This window comes from Hemitrygon akajei, chromosome 6 (genome assembly GCF_048418815.1).
Source record: "Hemitrygon akajei chromosome 6, sHemAka1.3, whole genome shotgun sequence".
Taxonomy (NCBI): Eukaryota; Metazoa; Chordata; class Chondrichthyes; order Myliobatiformes; family Dasyatidae; genus Hemitrygon; species Hemitrygon akajei.
Window position 1 is genome coordinate 144,451,211 of NC_133129.1, and position 18,914 is coordinate 144,470,124.

An 18,914-nucleotide genomic window follows, 5' to 3' on the forward strand; every position below is an offset into this window, starting at 1 on the left:
GTTTGAAGGCCAACAGCATGGACTGTTGTGTATATAATATTTTAGTAATATTTGAGTAATCTTGTAAATATATTGTTTCATTAAGCATTCTTTTTTGCTGATATATTCATTATAGTTATATGCAAAAATACATGAATTGCATATGTCATAATGCTACCACTTGATACGCACACACTTCACTTAAAGTTAAAACAAACATACATGAGTAATCACTAGCCTCTTGTATTTTTATTGTAAAAAGTTTTTGTGTTTTGGAATTCCCAAACATAACAGTGGTGACGAGGTATTTTTAAAACAAAACTGAGATGACTACCTACATGTTGAAGCCCAGCAAGATGTCGAGTTTAAAAAAAAAGTCAGAAATTTTAAGAATTCACAGGTTCATAAACAATGGGTATCGGTTGATAGAGATCACAAAAGCAATTCAGAAATGGCTAGCTACATCGGAAAGATAGATGTGTTCAATAGCTCAATGGGTAACTGGCTCATGTATTCTGAGCTAATTGAACAGTATTTTGAAGCAAGTGAAATAGTCAGTGAGAAATGAGTATCAAATTTTCTGAGTGCATTGGTTTAAAGGCATACAGTTTGCTTCAAAGTATAACTGGTTTAACCAAACCAGCAGAAATAAGATTTGCTGATATTATGAAGGAAATGCAGGAACATTTAGAACCAAAACCATTGTTGATTGCAGAACGCTTTAGGTTTCATAAGTGGAACCAAAAGGAAGTGGAGTCCACTTCAGCATATGTGGTTGAATTCGAGAGGTTGTCAGAGCATTGCCAGTTCAATGATGGGCTTAATGATGCACCGAGAGATTGTTTAGTTTGTGGAATTTTACAAGAAATCATTCAAAAATGATTCCTAATTGAAGCACAACTCACTCAAAATAGCAGTTGAAAATGCAGCAGCAGAAAGAGATGCAACTGAGTTGCAGTCAAGAATGAACGTGAGTGTGAACAAAACTGCAACATTTAGGCATGAGGCACGACTGCACACGTGGCTGGATGTCAGCGAGTTAGACCAGCGGGAAGAGTTTAAAAAGAAGACAGTTTTTTCTTCAGTGGTTTGAAAAAGGCACGACTGTGCAAATGCACGGACATCAGCAAGTTAGACCAGCAGGAACAGTTTAAAAAGAAGACAATTATAGAACTCCATGTATCCATTATAGAGTTATAGAACTCCATGTTTCCATTCAGGAGTCTCTTAAAAGACCCTATCATTTCCGCTTCCACCACTGCCGCTGGCAGCCCATTCCACGCACTCACCACTCTGTGTAAAAAAAAACTTACCACTGACATCTCCTCTGTACCTGCTTCCAAGCACCTTAAAAATATGCCCTCTCGTGCTAGCCATTTCAGTCCTGGGAAAAAGCCTCTGACTATCCACACGATCAATGCCTCTCATTATCTTGTACACCTCTATCAGAGCACCTCTCATCCTCCGTCACTCCAAGGAGAAAATGCCGAGTTAATTCAACCTATTCTCATATGGCATTCTCTCCAGGCAACATCCTTGTAAATCTCTTCTGCACCCTTTCTATGGTTTCCACGTCCTTCCTGTAGTGAGGCGACCAGAATTGAGCACAGTACTCCAAGTGGGGTCTGACCAGGGTCCTCTATAGCTGCAACATTACCTCTCGGCTCTTAAACTCAAATCCCATCCATGATTGACAAAGCCAATGCATCATATGCCTTCTTAACCACAGAGTCAACCTGTGTAGCAGCTTTGAGTGTCCTATGGACTCAGACCCCAACATCCCTCTGATCCTCCACATTGTCAAGAGTCTTGCCATCGACTGTGCTTCTTCCTATAGATGCTGCCTGGCCTGCTGCATTCCACCAGCATTTTGTGTGTGTTTTTTCCATCATATCTGACCTACCAAAATGAACCACCTCACACTTATCTAGGTTGAACTCCATCTGCCAGCATTGTGGGAATGTGATTGGCTAAGACACTGCAACTTAATTGGAGATCCATTCACTATTTGCATGCAACGTCACATGCAATAGAATCAACTGAAAGTGAATTAAGAAAGGTACTGGATGATGCCACATCAGTCTCCATGCTGTACACCATAAACCTTTGCCCAGCAGAGGGCAAACAGATGTTGGTGCCAATCTGTGATTCTGGTCGGAAAGCATATTGGACTAAGGAAGGACCACACTGCTCAGAGGAATTGTGAAAGTGACAAAAGCAGTGGTTCTGGTATAATAATTTTTGTAGTCAACCTGCCTGAGAAAGTTTCTGACACGTTAATCAGCAGTTACTTGTGAAATGTTAACAACAACACACAAAATGCTGGTGGAACACAGCAGGCCAGGCAGCATCTATAGTGAGAAGCGCTGTCGACGTTTCGGGCCGAGACCCTTCGTCAGGAAGGTTGTGAAATGTTGCTTGGTTTTAAGCTGAAAGAATGTTCAAAGAGCTTCAGGATAGTTGCAAACATTTCGTTTTTTTGAGTATAAAGAACCAGAATTTAGTCTGTATGCATTAAATTTCTTGCATGAACTTCAAGTGGGAGAGAAAAAGCTGCTTGTAAATGTTGATGCAAAGACCAAAGACAAGATGGAGGAATGGAAGGCCAAAAGGAAAGGATTCAATGGAGATACAAAAACACAGGCTCTGTCAGATGATGTTGTGGATGAGGAAACCAAGAGGAGAAATCATATTGTAAAGGGAGCAATAGAATGCTCAATAAGAAAATGCTCCAGTGATCTAAATGGGCCTTCCTAAGATGGAGATGCACAAACTAGAAGAAAAATGAAGGAAAAGAAAGGTGTCCAGAGCTGTCAGAACCACTTACTGCAGTCTTGGAGTCAACTCCTACAGCCACCACTGACAGCCCCAGAACATGAGATTGTTTTCACAGCTACGAGGCTCACCTGCCAAGCAGAGTGACCTCTCTTGTCAGGAAAGGAAATGTTCCACAGTGGTCAAGTCTTAGGTCTGAATGGGACAATTAAAAAATTTACTATGATGTGGATGTCTGTATATAGTAGTTGTATTATATAGTATAATGTGTACAAGTTGAGATGCTCTCTGTATTGAGTTGGAGTTGATAGCTAAGCAAGGAGGAATGTTGTGTATTTAATATTTGAGTAATCTTGTTAATATATTGTTTGATTAAGCCTTCTTTGTTGTTTATATAATTCATTACGGTTATGTGTAAAATATGTGAATTGCATACATCATGATGTTACCAAATGATATTCACACGTCTTGCCTTAAGTAAAACATACTTGAGTTATCTCCTGGGCTCCTGTCTTTTTATTACAGAAAGTTTTTACTCTTTGGAATTGCAAAATGTAGCATGGATGTGTGACAGAGGATTGTATGTCTCCCCAGGTCATCGGGTCTTAGGTTTAGAAGAATGTGCTGGCAGTCGGCATGTAGACCAGTGGTTGCCTAGTTACACGTCTTGGTGAGTCCAGAGTTTGAGGCCTAGAGTTCGAGGTCCTGTCATCGGTGAGACCTGGATTCCTATTGAAATTCAAAGCCCAGAGGTTGATTGGAGGTCCTGAAACCAACATCCTGGGTCTGTGGGATTGCAATTCCACTGGGGAAATTGGTGGTTCGATTTACAAGAATCCACAAATCCACTGGAGCCTGGAGGCCCAGAGGCAGCCTGCACTGGGATTAAGGGAGTGAGTGAGTGAGTGTGTGTATATACGTGTACATACATGCACGCGCACACGTGTTGGCAGAAGGAGAGAGACTTCCTTATGCTGTTGTCATTTTGTTGCTGTTCAGTGTTGTTGTTTGGAGATTTTCTGCTCTACATGGTAGCTATGTTCTGTTGGCATATGAAGTGTTAATTGCAGGCATCCTCCATCACATCCTTAGGTTGTGTTGGTTGTTAATGCAAACTGCATATCTTTCTGTATCTTTTCATGTACACCATAAATAAATTAGTCTGAATCTGGTAGAGGAATTAAACAATTATTTTGCATCTATGTAAATAATATACAAAATCTTCCAGATACACCAGAGAATCATACATCTCCTTACAATGAGGAACAGGAAGAAATGTCAAAAAATATTCAAAAATAGTACTGCAGAAGTCAATGATCTTAAAAGCTGATAAATTCCAGGAACCCAATACTTTGGCATAAGAGAGTTTTGAAGGAGGTGGCTATAGAGATGGCGGATGCTCTGGTTATCATCTTTAAAAGTTCAATAGATTCTGGAATTGTTCCAGTGGAGTGGAGAGCAGCAAATGTGACCCTACCATTTAAGAAAGGAAAGAGAAAATATGCACTGTTGACCTGTTAGCCTGGTGTCAGCAGTACAGAATAGGCTTGAGTTCATGATGAAGGATGTTATGCATATTACCTGAAGAAATCAGGAGGCCTGAACAGAGACACGTGAAAGGAAAATTGTTGTGGATTGAAGAAGAGGTTAAGCTGGAATTTATAAGAGACAAGGTGGTGATCAGGACAAGTGGACTGGAATGACAAAATGGGGCGAGAGTTGTAAGGGTAAAGCCACCATTAGATGGTGTACTGGTGAGTGGTTTATCTATCTGTGAGTTGTGCCCTATGTTAGAGTTGATGAACTGAGACCTCCTTGGGCAGATCAGTTGTAAGTACTAGCACAGCCATTTGTGAAGCTTTGCATCAGTGTCCACACCATTCACATAGACTGAATATCACAGCCATAGCACCGGAATAAGAGATGAATGGCAACATATGTATTCAAGTTCCTCCACCCATCCCTGTGAATGGTGCAGGAAACCTGGAAGAAATATAGTGGGTGTTGGAGAATTTGCGTTTACATTCACATATTTTTATTATTGAAGTTGAATAATGGAGAGTGCTTCAGAAATGTGGTACGTATTCTAATTTCCTTTCCTTCTTTATTTCAATAATTTTTGTTCGATTTGCATTGTGTTTATTTAATCTTATTCTGCTAACTTTTTTTTAGAATGTCGCATTCTGCCTTTTTCTCTTTTAGTAAGTTGCTGTAACTGTTTCATCCTTTTCATTTTTATTATTTCCAGGCTGAAATGGCCTATTTTATTATCTCGAACTACTTGGTGGTCCCACTGAATGCGACTTTCAGTTTTTCTCCACATACATAAAAGAGATTATATCTGATATGTTACAGTGAGATGTTACAGGTGGTGAATCACTGTGGACATATATAATGTGATGATCAGAAGCCTGCTGTGAGAAGTCAGCACATGATCAAATGCCAGAAAGAAAACTGTATAAATCAATGCAAACTCCTTTGTCTACAGAAATAAAGCAGAGACAGTTACTGCACGGTCCTGATTTCAATCAGATAGTGGCAGGAATATTTCAAATGTTAATTAAGAGTATTTTAACTGTTGCACCATTATCTAAGACAGGCTTAGGAAATATTCCTTGACCTTTTCAGTCTTCCATCCTCCCAGGAGTAAACATGACCAACAATAGCATTTTATTCAGTAATGGATCTATCAGTCTTATCAATATTCAGCCATATTTGACTATGTGTTTCGTTTTGACACGGTAATTTTCGATTTCATTATATTTGGCTTTGGTTCATTAGAAAAAACCTTTTATCCTATGTTGGACTATTGGAATTGGTTTGAAATTTAACACTTACATAATAACAAAAGCAATGTTTTTTTCATATTTATACAATTATCTTATTTGCTGCTTAACTGAAACATTAAAAAAGTTAATGCAACTAAAAACAGTTGGTTGGATATGTTATTGTGTGTTAAGAAGTACCTTATTGAAAGGAAAATAATACTAAATAATATCAATTTTGCTCCTACCTAACACCTGATGCCTGCTCAGAATGACTTGACTTAAGTAATGTCAGGTACATGGAAAGACTCTTCCAGAGGACAGGTTCAGAAGAATGACCACCATCAGGTTGGACAGAATGAAAATGAGCCATTTCTTTTGCTATAAGTCTGTAAGGACAAAAAAAAAACAACAAACATCATTAATATACTATTCATTGCTAACATTTCCAGTAGTATTTTATTATAGTGAAAATTTTTGATCAGCTAAATTTATGAGAAAACAAAAAGGGTAGCAGTGGTTAAAGAAGGCATCTTTCTACCTTTTCAGGGACAACTAGAGATGGGCAATATACTCGCCTGTAGTGCATTGATCCTGAAGAATAAATGAACAAAAAAGGCTCCTAATGTTCTTATACCAACTTTCTTTTATTCTCTTGAAATCAGATTTTTTTGTCAAAATGGTTAAAACAAAATTATAAAGAACTCCGTATCTGAAAAATAATGTATATTGAACGAGGAAAGTCAGTCAGAATAACTACTGACAATATAGCTACACGTATCTGCTGCATTTGAAAATAGAGAAAGATAATTATGAATGAGATTCCCCAATTTTCTTTCAGATTCCAGTAATCCTCAAAGGTTTGCATGTGTCAGACTGTATTGAGTTTGTTATTGGTATATTATTGTTCAAATGTACTGAGATACATTGAAAAGCCTTTTGTTTTGCCTGCAATTGGTACAAATCATTCCATACATAAGCACATTGAGGTGGTAGAAAGAAGAGCAAAATGTAGAACATAACAACACACACAAAATGTCGGAGGAACACAGCAGGTCAGGAAGCATCTATGCAAATGAATAAATAGTTGAGGTTTCATTCTGAGATCTTTCTTCAGGTCTGGAAAGGAAGGAGGAAGATGTCAGAATAAAAAGTTGGGGGGAAGGAGGAGTAGCTAGAAGGTGATGCATGAATCTAGGTGGGGGGGGGGAAGATAATGGGCAGGAGAAGGAGGAATCTGATAGGAAAGCAGAGTGGACCATCAAAGAAAGGAGGGGCACCAGAGGGAGATGGTGGTTAGGTGAGGAGAAGAGGTAAGAGGCCAGAGTGGGGAATAGAAGAAGAGAGAAGGGGGAGGAAAAAATTACTGGATGGAGAAATCAATGTTCATGCCATCAGGTTGGAGGGTACCTAGGCGGAATATGAGGTGTTGCTCCTGCACTCTAAGGGTGGCCTCGTTGTGGCAGAAGTGGAGGCCTTGGCTCGACACGTCAGAATGGGAATGGGGATAGGATATAAAATAGTTGGCCACCGGGAAATTCTGCTTTTGGCGGATGGAGTAGAGGTATACCACAAAGCATTCTCCCAATTTACATAGAGGAGGCCGTATTTAGGAGCAGCTGATACAATAGACGACATCAACTGATTCACCAGTGAAGTGTTGCATCACTTGGAAGGACTACAGAGCATAGTGCAACAGATACAATACATAAAGTGCAAAGTGAAAAGTTAGGTCCTTTGTGTTTAGATATTCCGTTTGTTCCGAACAGTTGATTCACTCATAAAGAATGACTTCTTGTTGCACTTCTAGTAAAGAACTGGTATCTCATGATCTCAGCCAGAAGTGGTACAAGCAGAGACTGACAGGTGTAAAATCCTGGGGACATATCTGTGGCCTTATATCCATCCATTTAAATAGAGAAAATCCATAGCCTGTGAGAATCTGACAAACATCATCTTTTACCTTTCAATCCCACTGCTGGAAGTCCAGCAGCATGGAATTAGCCATCAAAAAAAAATTTGAGGGTTTGGGAGAAAAATTATTATAATGACGATTGGGTACGTTGGTGGTGATGGTTGAAGAAATAGATGCAGAACTTGTGCTGAGGAATCTTACTGTCATACATTGCATTAAACTGGGGGGAGAACATGTTTTGCATTTTATTCTGATCATCCATGTCAAAATAAGAATACAATAAGAAGTCTTAGATCCTCAGAGCATAGACTTTATATAGTTGTGAGGATGGAGGAAGTACAACGGCCATAAACACTTAAGATAACTGGCCCGTTTTTCAAAGTAAACTTTTCAAGACCCCTTTTATAGCATTTTTTTTTGGAACAAAACACATTAAAAGTGTTCTGTTCTGTCTCATTGCAAGAATACATGGTTTTACTGAATCTCTCAAAAATGTACTGGGGCTCATAACCTCAGTCATTAGGTTTCCTTTAATTTCCAGAGCTTTTAGGGTTGGTGGGGTTTAAAGAAAACACTTTAATGATGTACATTGATTTACTAGAAAAGGATATTAACCGACCATGCATTTAACCGCTTCAAGAAAACCAGGAATAATACTGCACCGTGGGAAGAAAAGGCAATTCATGCCTCAAATTTCATTAATACTTGGAGTGAAAAAAAGGATAATTAATAAACACAGAAGTTTCTTGGACATTGAATTAGATTAAAAACTACATCCACTAAAACATATTTACAAACCCCATTTCCAGAAAAGTTGGGATATTTTCCAAAATGCAATAAAACAAAAATCTGTGATCTGTTAATTCATGTGAACTCTTATTTAACTGACAAAAGTACAAAGAACGGGTCTTCACATGCTGCGATTGTGACTCCCGTCTCCCCTTCCCCCACAATCACTATGCAATCCCCTCTCCCTCAGATCCCATCATCAGCTCCTGGGCCCTCAGAGGCTCCATCTTCCTCTCACCCCAACACTTCCCTCTCCACTGACACTACCAGCCTCCCTCCCCCCTCTGATCCCATCTCTCATCCATGCCGGGTCTTTACCATTCCCTCCGACATTCAACTCTCTGAGGCAGAGCGCTCTGTCCTCATTAAGGGCCTCACCTTTGTCCCCCTTTGCCCACACCTCAGTGAGTTCTGTGTACGCCATGATGCTGAACTCTTCTTCCGCCGGCTCCGTCTCTGAGCTTACTTCTTTGACAAGGACTCTCCTACACCCACCGATGACCCCTTTTCCCATCTTCAACCCTCCTCCTCTTCATGGACACCCCACTCTGGTCTTCTGCCTGCTCTGGATCTCTTTATTGCTAATTGCCGACAGGACATCAACCATCTCGACTTCACCACATCCTGTTCCAATTCCAACCTCACTCCTTCCGAACGCTCCGCTCTCTGCTCCCTCCACACCAATCCCAACCTCACTATAAAACCTGCTGATAAGGGGGGAGCTGTTGTTGTCTGACGTACTGACTTCTATCTGGCTGAGGCACAGCGACAACTCTCTGATACCTCCTCTTATTTACCCCTTGATCATGACCCACTAAGGAGCACCAGGCCATTGTCTCCTATACCATCACCAACCTTATCAGCTCTGGGGATCTCCCATCCACTGCCACCAACCTCATAGTTCCCACACCCCACACTTCCCGTTTCTACCTCCTACCCAAGATCCACAAACCTGCCTGTCCAGGTAGACCTATTGTCTCAGCTTGCTCCTGCCCCACCGAACTCATTTCTGCATACCTTGACACTGTCTTATCCCCCCCTTGTTCAATCTCTTCCCACCTATGTTCATGACACTTCCCATGCTTTGAATCTTTTTTAATGATTTTAAGTTCCCTGGCCCCCACTGTCTTATTTTCACCATGGACGTCCAGTCCCTATATACCTCCATCCCACACCGAGATGGTCTCGAAGCTCTTCGCTTTTTTTTGGATTCCAGACCTAACCAATTCCCCTCTACCACCACTCTCCTCTAGCGGAATTAGTTCTTACTCTCAATAATTTCTCCTTTGGCTCCTCCCACTTCCTCCAAACCAAGGGTGTAGCCATGGGCACCCGTATGGGTCCCAGTTATGCCTGCCTTTTTGTTGGCTTTGTGGAACAGTCCATGTTCCAAGTCTATACCGGTATCCATCCCCCTCTTTTCCTTCGCTACATCGACGACTGCATTGGCACTGCCTCCTGCATGCATGCTGAGCTCGTCGACTTCATTAACTTTGCCTCCAGCTTTCACCCTGCCCTCAAATTTACCTGGTCCATTTCCGACACCTCCCTCCCCTTTCTTGATCTTTCTGTCTCCATCTGTGGAGACGGCTTATCTACTGATATCTACTATAAGCCTACAGACTCTCACAGCTACCTGGACTATTCCTCTTCCCACCCTGTCTCTTGCAAAAAGGCTATCCCCTTCTCACAATTCCTCCGTCTCCACCGCATCTGCTCTCAGGATGAGGCTTTTCATTCCAGGACGAAGGAGATGTCTTCCTTTTTAAACAAAGGGGCTTCCCTTCGTCAAACGCATCTCTCCCATTTCCCGCACATCTGCCCTCACCCCATCCACCTGCCACCCCACTCAGGATAGGGTTCCCCTTGTCCTTACCTACCACCCCACCAGCCTCCAGGTCCAATATATAATTCTCCGTAACTTCCGCCACCTCCAACGGGATCCCACTACCAAACACATTTTTCCCTCCCCCCCCCCCCTTCTGCTTTTCTCAGGGATCGCTCCCTACGCGACTCCCTTGTCCACTCATCCCCCCCCCCATCCCTTCCCACCGATCTCCCTCCTGGCACTTATCCTTGTAAACGGAACAAGTGCTACACCTGCCCTTACACTTCCTCCCTCACCACCATTCAGGGCCCCAGACGGTCCTTCCAGGTGAGGCGACACTTCACCTGTGAGTCGGCTGGTGTGGTATACTGCGTCCGGTGCTCCCGGTGTGGCCTTTTATATATTGGTGAGACCCGACACAGACTGGGAGACCGTTTCGCTGAACACCTACGCTCGGTCCACCAGAAAAAGCAGGATCTCCCAGTGGCCACACATTTTAATTCCACGTCCCATTCCCATTCTGATATGTCTATCCATGGCCTCCTCTATTGTCAAAATAAATTCAAACTCAAGTTGGAGGAACAACACCTTATATATCGGCTGGGTAGCCTCCAACCTGATGGCATGAACATTGACTTCTCTAACTTCCGTTAATGCTCCTCCTCCCCTTCTTACCCCATCCCTGACATACTTAGCTGTTTGCCTGTTCTCCATCTCCCTCTGGTGCTTCCCCCCCACCTCCTTTCTTTCTCCTGAGGCCTCCCGTCCCATGATCCTTTCCCTTCTCCAGCTCTGTATCTTTTTCGCCAATCGTCTTTCCAGCTCTTGGCTTCATCCCACCCCCTCCGGTCTTCTCCTATCATTTCGCATTTCCCCCTCCCCCCCACTACTTTCAAATCTCTTACTATCTTTCCTTTCGGTTAGTCCTGACGAAGGGTCTCGGCCCGAAACGTTGATAGCGCTTCTCCCTATAGATGCTGCCTGGCCTGCTGTGTTCCACCAGCATTTTGTGTGTGTTGTTGTAAGAAATGATTTTCAATAGTTTTACTGACCAACTTAATTGTATTTTGTAAATATACACAAATTTAGAATTTGATGGCTGCAACACACTCAACAAAAGTTGGGACAGAGTTAAAATAAGATTGAAAAGTGTACAGAATATTCAAGTAACATCGGTTTGGAAGACTCTACATGAAGCAGGCTAATTGGTAGCAGGTGAGGTATCATGACTGGGTATAAAAGTAGTGTCCATCAAAGGCTCAGCCTTTGCAAGCAAGGATGGGTCGTGGCTCACCCCTTTGTGCCAGAATTCAATAGACAATAGGTGCAGAAGTAGACCATTCGGCCCTTCGAGCCTGCACCGCCATTTTGAGATCATGGCTGATCAACTACTATCAATACCCGGTTTCTGCCTTGTCCCCATATCCCTTGATTCCCCTATCCATAAGATACCTATCTAGCTCCTTCGTGAGAGAATTGTTAGTCAGTTCAAAAGGAACATTTCCCAACACAAGATTGCAGATAATTTAGGTCTTTCAACATCTACAGTACATAATATTGTGAAAAGATTCAGAGAATTCAGAGACATCTCAGTGCGTAAAGGGTAAGGTCGGAAACCACTGTTGAATGCGCGTGATCTTCGAGCCCTCAGGCGGCACTGCCTAAGGAACCGTCATGCTACTGTGACAATTATAGCTACCTGGGCTCGGGAGCACTTCGGTAAACCATTGTCACTTAATACAGTCCGTCGCTGCATCCAGAAATGCAACTTGAAACTGTATTACGCAAGGAGGAAGCCATACATCAACTCTATGCAGAAATACCGGCGAGTTCTCTGGGCCCGAGCTCATCTCAGATGGACCAAAAGATTGTGGAACTGTGTGCTGTGGTCAGATGAGTCCACATTTCAGCTAGTTTTCGGAAAAAACGGGCGTCGAGTTCTCCGTGCCAAAGATGAAAATGACCATCCTGATTGTTATCAGCGAAAGGTGCAAAAGCCAGCATCTCTGATGGTATGGGGGTGCATTAGTGCCATGGCATGGGTGAGTTGCATGTATGTGAAGGTACCATTGACTCTGAGGCGTGTATTAGGACTTTAGAGAGACATATTTTGCCATCAAGGCGACGTCTCTTCCCGGGACGTCCATGCTTATTTCAGCAGGACAATACCAGACCACATTCTGCACGGGCTACAACAGCGTGGCTTTGTAGACACAGAGTGCATGTGCTTGACTGGCCTGCTGCCAGTCCAGATCTATCTCCTATTGAAAATGAATGGTGCATCATGAAGAGGAGAATCAGACAATGGAGACCACGGACTGTTGAGCAGCTGAACTCTTATATCAAGCAAGAATGGACAAAATTTCCAATTGCATATCTACTACAATTAGTATCCTCAGTTCCAAAACGATTAAAAAGTGTTATTAAAAGGAAAGGTGATGTAACACAATGATAAACATGCCTCTGTCCCAACTCTTGTTGAGTGTGTTGCAGCCATCAAATTCTAAATTTGTGTATATTTACAAAATACAATTAACTTGGTCAGTAAAACTATTGAAAATCTTTTCTTTGTACTTTTGTCAGTTAAATAAAGGTTCACGTGAATTAACATATCACAGATTTTTGTTTTTATTGCATTTTGGAAAATATCCCAACTTTTCTGGAAATGGGTTTGTACATTTTACATCATCTTGTAGCGATGTGCTACACACAGAGCTGAAATAACGACATGTAAGTCATAAGTCGTTTTGAGACTAGTTTATTCAAACTTTGCAGCGCTGACATTTAATCCCTAGCGCCTGCCCTCTCCATGCAGAAATGACATCAGAGGTGCATTACCAAAGTCTCCCCCCACGCGCTGGCTATTTGTGAGCCGGTTCACCTGCGCAGAAAGTGGGTCGCCACATAACACCCCCCCCCCCCCCCCAGAACCGGCAATACACCCCCCAATGTCCACAGTCTGGATCAGCCTCTGTTTGGGAGGTCTGCCTCTGCGCTGCGGTGCCTGAACCTCGACTGGCTGCGCCAAGTCCACATGGGCTGGTTTGAGTCAGTCCACCGTGAAAACCTCCTCTCTCCCCCCAATGTCCAGAACATACGTGGACCCGTTGTTGTTGATCACCTTGAATGGCCCCTCGTACGGCCACTGTAGCGGTGCCTGGTGTCCGCCCCTTCGTACAAACACAAACTTACAGTTCTGCATGTCTTTGGGTACATGGGTCGGGGTCCGTCCGTGTTGTGAAGTTGGTACGGGGGCCAGGTTGCCGAGCCTTTCGCGTAGCCTGTCCAGGACTGTTGCGGGTTCTTCCTCTTGCCCCCTTGGGGCTGGTATGAACTCTCCCGGGACAGCCAGGGGCGCGCTGTACACCAACTCGGCCAACGAGGCGTTCAGATCCTCTTTGGGCGCTGTATGAATTCCAAGCAGGACCCAGGGAAGCTCGTCCACCCAGTTAGGTCCTCTCAGGCGGGCCATGAGAGCCGACTTCAAGTGACGGTGGAAGCGTTCCACCAGTCCGTTCGACTGTGGGTGGTAGGCAGTTGTGTGGTGTAGCTGTGTTCCCAACAGGTTGGCCACAGCCTACCATATGCTGGAGGTGAACTGGGCGCCTCTGTCGGAGGTAATGTGGGCCGGTACCCCGAAGCGTGCTACCCAGGTTGCGATCAGTGCTCAGGCGCAGGAATCGGCAGATGTGTCAGTGAGCAGGACCGCCTCTGGCCACCTTGTGAACCGGTCTACCATAGTTAGGAGGTACCGTGCTCCTCGGGACACTGGTAGGGGGCCCACGATATCCACATGAATGTGGTTGAACCTCCGGTGGGTGGGTTTGAACTGCTGCGGCAGGGCTTTAGTGTGCCGCTGCACCTTGGCTGTTTGGCACTGCGCGCACATTCTGGCCCATTCACTGACCTGCTTGCAAAGTCCGTGCCACGCAAACTTGCTGGAGACCAGCCGGACGGTTGTCCTGATAGATGGATGCGCCAAACCGTGTATGGAGTCGAAAACTCACCGCCTCCAGGCTGCCGGTACGATGGGGCGAGGTTGGCCAGTAGTCACGTCGCACAGGAGGGTCCTCTCACCTGGGCCTACGAGAAAGTCCTGCAGCTACAAACCCAAGACTGCGGTCCTGTAGCTGGGCATCTCGTCGTCTGCCTGCTGCGCCTCCGCCAGTGCTGCATAGTCCACCCCCGGGGACAGGGCCTGGACAGCTGGTCTGGAGAGTGCGTCTGCCACGACGTTGTCCTTTCCTGAGACATGCTTCCGTCGTGTACTCGGAGACGTAGGACAGATGTCGCTGCTGTCAAGCCGACCAGGGATCGGACACCTTCGTGAACGCGAAGGTCAACGGTTTGTGGTCCGTGAACACGGTGAACGGCCTGCCTTCTAAGAAGTACCTAAAATGCCAGATTGCCAGATACAGTGCCAACAGCTCCCGGTCGAAAGCACTGTACTTGAGTTCGGGTGGTCGTAGGTGCTTGCTGAAGAACGCCAGGGGTTGCCAGCGCCCCTCGATGAGCTGCTCCAGCACCCCACTGACTGCTGTGTCGGATGCGTCCACTGTGAGGGCGGTCGGAACGTCTGTTCTGGGGTGCACCAGCATCGCGGCAGCTGCCAAGGCTTCCTTGGCTTTAACGAAAGCGGCCGCAGCCTCCTCGTCCCAAGTAATGTCCTTGCCTTTACCTGACATCAGGGTGTACAAAGGGCGCATGATACAGGCTGCTGAGGGGAGGAAACGGTGGTAGAAGTTCACCATACCAATGAACTCCTGCAGGCCGTTGACCGTGTTGGGCCGGGCAAAGTGGCGGATCGCGTCTACCTTGGCGGGCAGAAGTGTTGCCCCGTCTTTGGTAATCCTGTGGCCCAGGAAGTCGATGGTATCGAAACCGAACTGGCATTTGGCCAGGTTGATCGTGAGGCCGAAATCACTCAGGCGGGAGTAGAGCTGGCGTAGGTGGGACAGATGCTCCTGACGACTACTGCTGGCTATAAGGATGTTGTCCAAATAGATGAACGCAAAGTCCAGGTCGCGTCCCACCGCGTCCATTAGCTGCTGGAACGTCTGTGCAGCATTCTTCAGGCCGAACGGCATTCGGAGGAACTCGAACAGACTGAACGGGGTGATGAGTGCTGTTTTGGGGATGTCTTCAGGGTGCACTGGGATTTGATGGTATCCCCAGATGAGGTCTACTTTGGAAAAGATTCTTGTCCCATGCAGGTTTGCTGCAAAGTTCTGTATGTGCGGCATGGGGTAGCGGTCTGGAGTGGTAGCCTCGTTCAGTCTGCGGTAGTCGCCGCATGGTCTCCAACCCCCAGCTGCTTTGGGCACCATGTGCAGGGGGGAGGCCCATGGGCTGTCAGACCTCCGTACGATCCCCAATTCCTCCATCCTCTTGAACTCCTCCTTCACCAGGCGGAGCTTTTCTGGGGGGAGCCTTTGTGTGCGGGCGTGGAGGGGTGGTCCCTGGGTCAGAATGTGGTGCCATACCCCGTGTCTGGGCATGGCTGGCGTGAACTGCGGTGCCAGAATCAATGGAATGTCCGCCAGGATTCTGGTGAATTCGTTGTCCGACAGTGTGATGGAGTCCAGGTGTGGGGCCGGCAACTTGGCTTCACCCAGGGAGAACGTCTGGAAAGTCTCGGCATGTACCAGTCTTTTCCCTTGCCAGTCGACCAGCAGGCTGTGAGCTTGCAAGAAGTCCGCCCCCAGGAGTGGTTGGGCCACCGCGGCCAGTATGAAGTCCCACGTGAACAGGCTGGTGCCGAACTGCAGCTGCACTGTACGGGTGCTGTAGGTCCGTATCGTGCTGCCGTTTGCGGCCCTCAGGGTGGGTCCTGGCTTCCTGTTGCGGGTGTCGTACCCCGTCGGGGGCAAGACGCTGATTTCTGCTCTGGTGTCGACCAAGAAGCGGCGTCCCGACTGTTTGTCCCAGACGTACAAGAGGCTGTCCTGGTGACCAGCCGCCATAGTCATTAGCAGCAGCTGGCCCTGGCCCTGGCCCTTGCAGGGCGGGTGACAACAGCGGGATTTTGGGCCCCACCGCTGGTGGTAGAAACACCACTGTTCACTGGCCTCCTCACTCCTGCCTCTGTGTTGTGTGCACCCCCCTGCCGGGTCTGGTCTGGTCCGCTGTTGGGCACGTGGCCTGGTAATCTGACTGACGGATGCCACGCTCTCCCTCTTGGCTTTCCACAGCACGTCTGCCCGGGCTGCCACCTTCCAGGGGTCGCTGAAATCTGTGTCGGCCAGCAGCAGATGTATGTCCTCGGGCAGTCACTCTAGGAACACTTGCTCGAACATGAGGCAGGGCTTGTGTCCATCAGCCAGGGACAGCATCTCGTTCATCAATGCTGACGGCAGTCTATCTCCCAAACCATCCAGGTGAAGCAGGCGGTCACCCTGCTCACGCCGTGAGAGGCCAAAGGTCCCAATGAGCAGCGCTTTGAATGCTTCATATTTGCCTTCTTCCAGGGGCGACTGTATGAAATCCGCAACCTGGGCGGCCGTCTCCTGGTCAAGGGCGCTCACCACATGGTAGTAACGTGTGGAATCAGAGGATATCTGCCGAATCTGGAACGGGGCTTCTGCTTGGCTAAACCACACGTGTGGTCGCAGCGTCCAGAAAGTCGGCAGTTTTAGCGAAACTGCGTGAACAGATGAAGAGTCAGTCATCTTTGGTCCAAATCCCGTTTGGACCGTCGGGGTCACCAATGTAGCGATGTGCTACGCACAGTGCTGAAATAACGACACGCAGTTGGTAAGTCATTTCGAGACTAGCTTATTCAAACTTCGCGGCGCTGGCATTTAATCCCTAGAGCCCACCCTCTCCGGGCGGAAATGACATCAGAGGTGCATTACCAAAGTCTCCCCCTGTGCGCTGGCTATTTATGAGCCGGTTCGCCTGCGCAGAAAGTGGGTCGCCACAATCTGCAATTTCATCTCCAATTGATAATTTTATAAACACCTGAGTATCAGCAGAAGTTTGGTAATTTTGAATACTTGAATTGCATGTTTTTGCTCTAACTTGCATGATTGTTGTTAGTCTTAATAGCCAAACGTAGCTGGACTGTTGCTCACATTATTATCACTCTGTGAAGTTTCTGATCTTGTTTGCCTTGAGATCCAAATATGTCCTATGCCTGTTGGTCCTATTTCTGGGTGGAGAAAAAGAAAACACTGGCACAGACTTGTTGGGGAACGTGCTAGTTTACTAGCTGATACATGAAATCACATGTCCAGAGAGAGTTGACCTTATAAAGCTGTGTAAAGTTATGAGGGGCAGAGATAGGGTGAATGCACACACTCCTCTTCCCAGGGTTGGGAAATCAAGAACTAGGGGGCTTCGGTTTAAAGTGAAAGTGCAGATATTTAGTAGGAACCTGAAAGGCAACTTCTTCCCCGTCAAGGCTGTATGTGGAATGAGCTGCTGGAGGAAGTGTTTGCACTTGTTTCAACCACTTCCTCTGGCGGCTCATTCCTCATACTGTCTTGATGAAAGAGTTCCCAGTGTTCTTTGCTCCATCTCAGAAATAGGACCATCGGGCACAGGTTTCGAGCAGGAAAGGTTTAGAGCAAATATAGGCCAAACCCAAGCAAATGGGACTAGCTCAGGGGGGTATCTCGGTTAGTATGATCCAGCTGGGCCAAACAACCCATTTCTGTCCTAGACATCTCTATGATTCTGTTAGAGTTCTGTAGCTTGAATTTATCCCAAGTTCTTTTAATTACCAATTGGGAACTACCTTTATCACACTAGTCTGGGAACTCACCACATGGAACATAATAATGTAACCCTGCACTGGCCATAGAAAAGCACACTGGATATTGTAGAGCCAGGCAATGGTAGGAGAGCTACTTTTCAGTAAGGGTAATGTTGTAAGGAAGTAAAAATGGACTGAGGAGCTTCTTCATTACTTCTCATTCTTTTTGTATAAGCATTCGTTGAAATATCTTTAGCCCAAAGAACATAGAAGTCTCAGATTATTTTCGCAAGTGAACATGTGACTAGGGAGTAGGAAAAGGCCACTCAGCTCCTCGACAAGACAAAACCTGCAGATGCTGGAAATCCAAGCAACACACACAAAATGCTGGAGGAACTCAGCAGGCCAGGCAGCATCTATGGATAAAATGTACAGTCGATGTTTCGGGCCGAAACAATTCAGCAGGAGCATGCTTCGCAGTTCAGTAATGTCTCAGTTGATTGTTTCTTCAACTTTGTAATCCTTGCACATCCTGATAACTTTTCACTGCCTTGCTTACCAAGAATCCATCTGCCTTTGCCTTAAGAATGTTCCAAGATTCTGTATCAGCTATCCTTTGAGAGAGAGAGAGAGAGTTCCAGAGAGTGACAGCACTAGTTTAAAAATCTCGGAGAAAAAAAATCTTCATCTTTAATGAGTAATCTCCATTTTTTAAAAAAAGAGACAACTTTTAAATATAACTTTTCCATCAGTTTTCTCCAAGATGGTTCCAAGATGTCATAGGCAACATCCGGTAACATTTTGTGGTCAGCTCACAAAACTACTAGATATACTTTTCTGAACTACGATCACTGCTATCCGCAGCCTGCAATTTTCCTTCAAGAAATGTACTTTCGAACCAGCTAAACGAACTAGCCATTCTAAGATCTCCTGTATGATTTGGCAAACTTGACTCATGAGAATGTAGACATGGCCTGGGTGTGGACATGGTGTCAAGGCCCAAAGGTGGAAACTGAACCCCTGCTCAGCTCCATTACAACATTCTGATTAAAGCATCGAGCAGAAAACAAACTTGTGTCTGCCTGTCTTTGGCCTGTCTCCCTCTCTTCTCAGTACTGCAGTCTTGGGTCCCATGCTGCGAGGTTTGGGAGCTGCTGTTACCCCGCA

At 45.6% G+C, this 18,914-nt stretch overlaps 1 protein-coding gene across 3 annotated transcripts in view; it reads right to left on the minus strand.

Moving 5' to 3' along the window:
- LOC140729555 (ethanolamine kinase 1-like) overlaps positions 1-18,914 on the minus strand; it is a 422,765-nt gene that overhangs the window by 333,920 nt on the left and 69,931 nt on the right. For all 3 annotated transcript variants that reach the window (XM_073049448.1, XM_073049449.1, XM_073049450.1), the window contains exon 3: positions 5,768-5,908. In XM_073049448.1, coding sequence (XP_072905549.1) covers positions 5,768-5,908 — 141 coding nt within the window. The remainder of the gene's footprint in view (positions 1-5,767; positions 5,909-18,914) is intronic.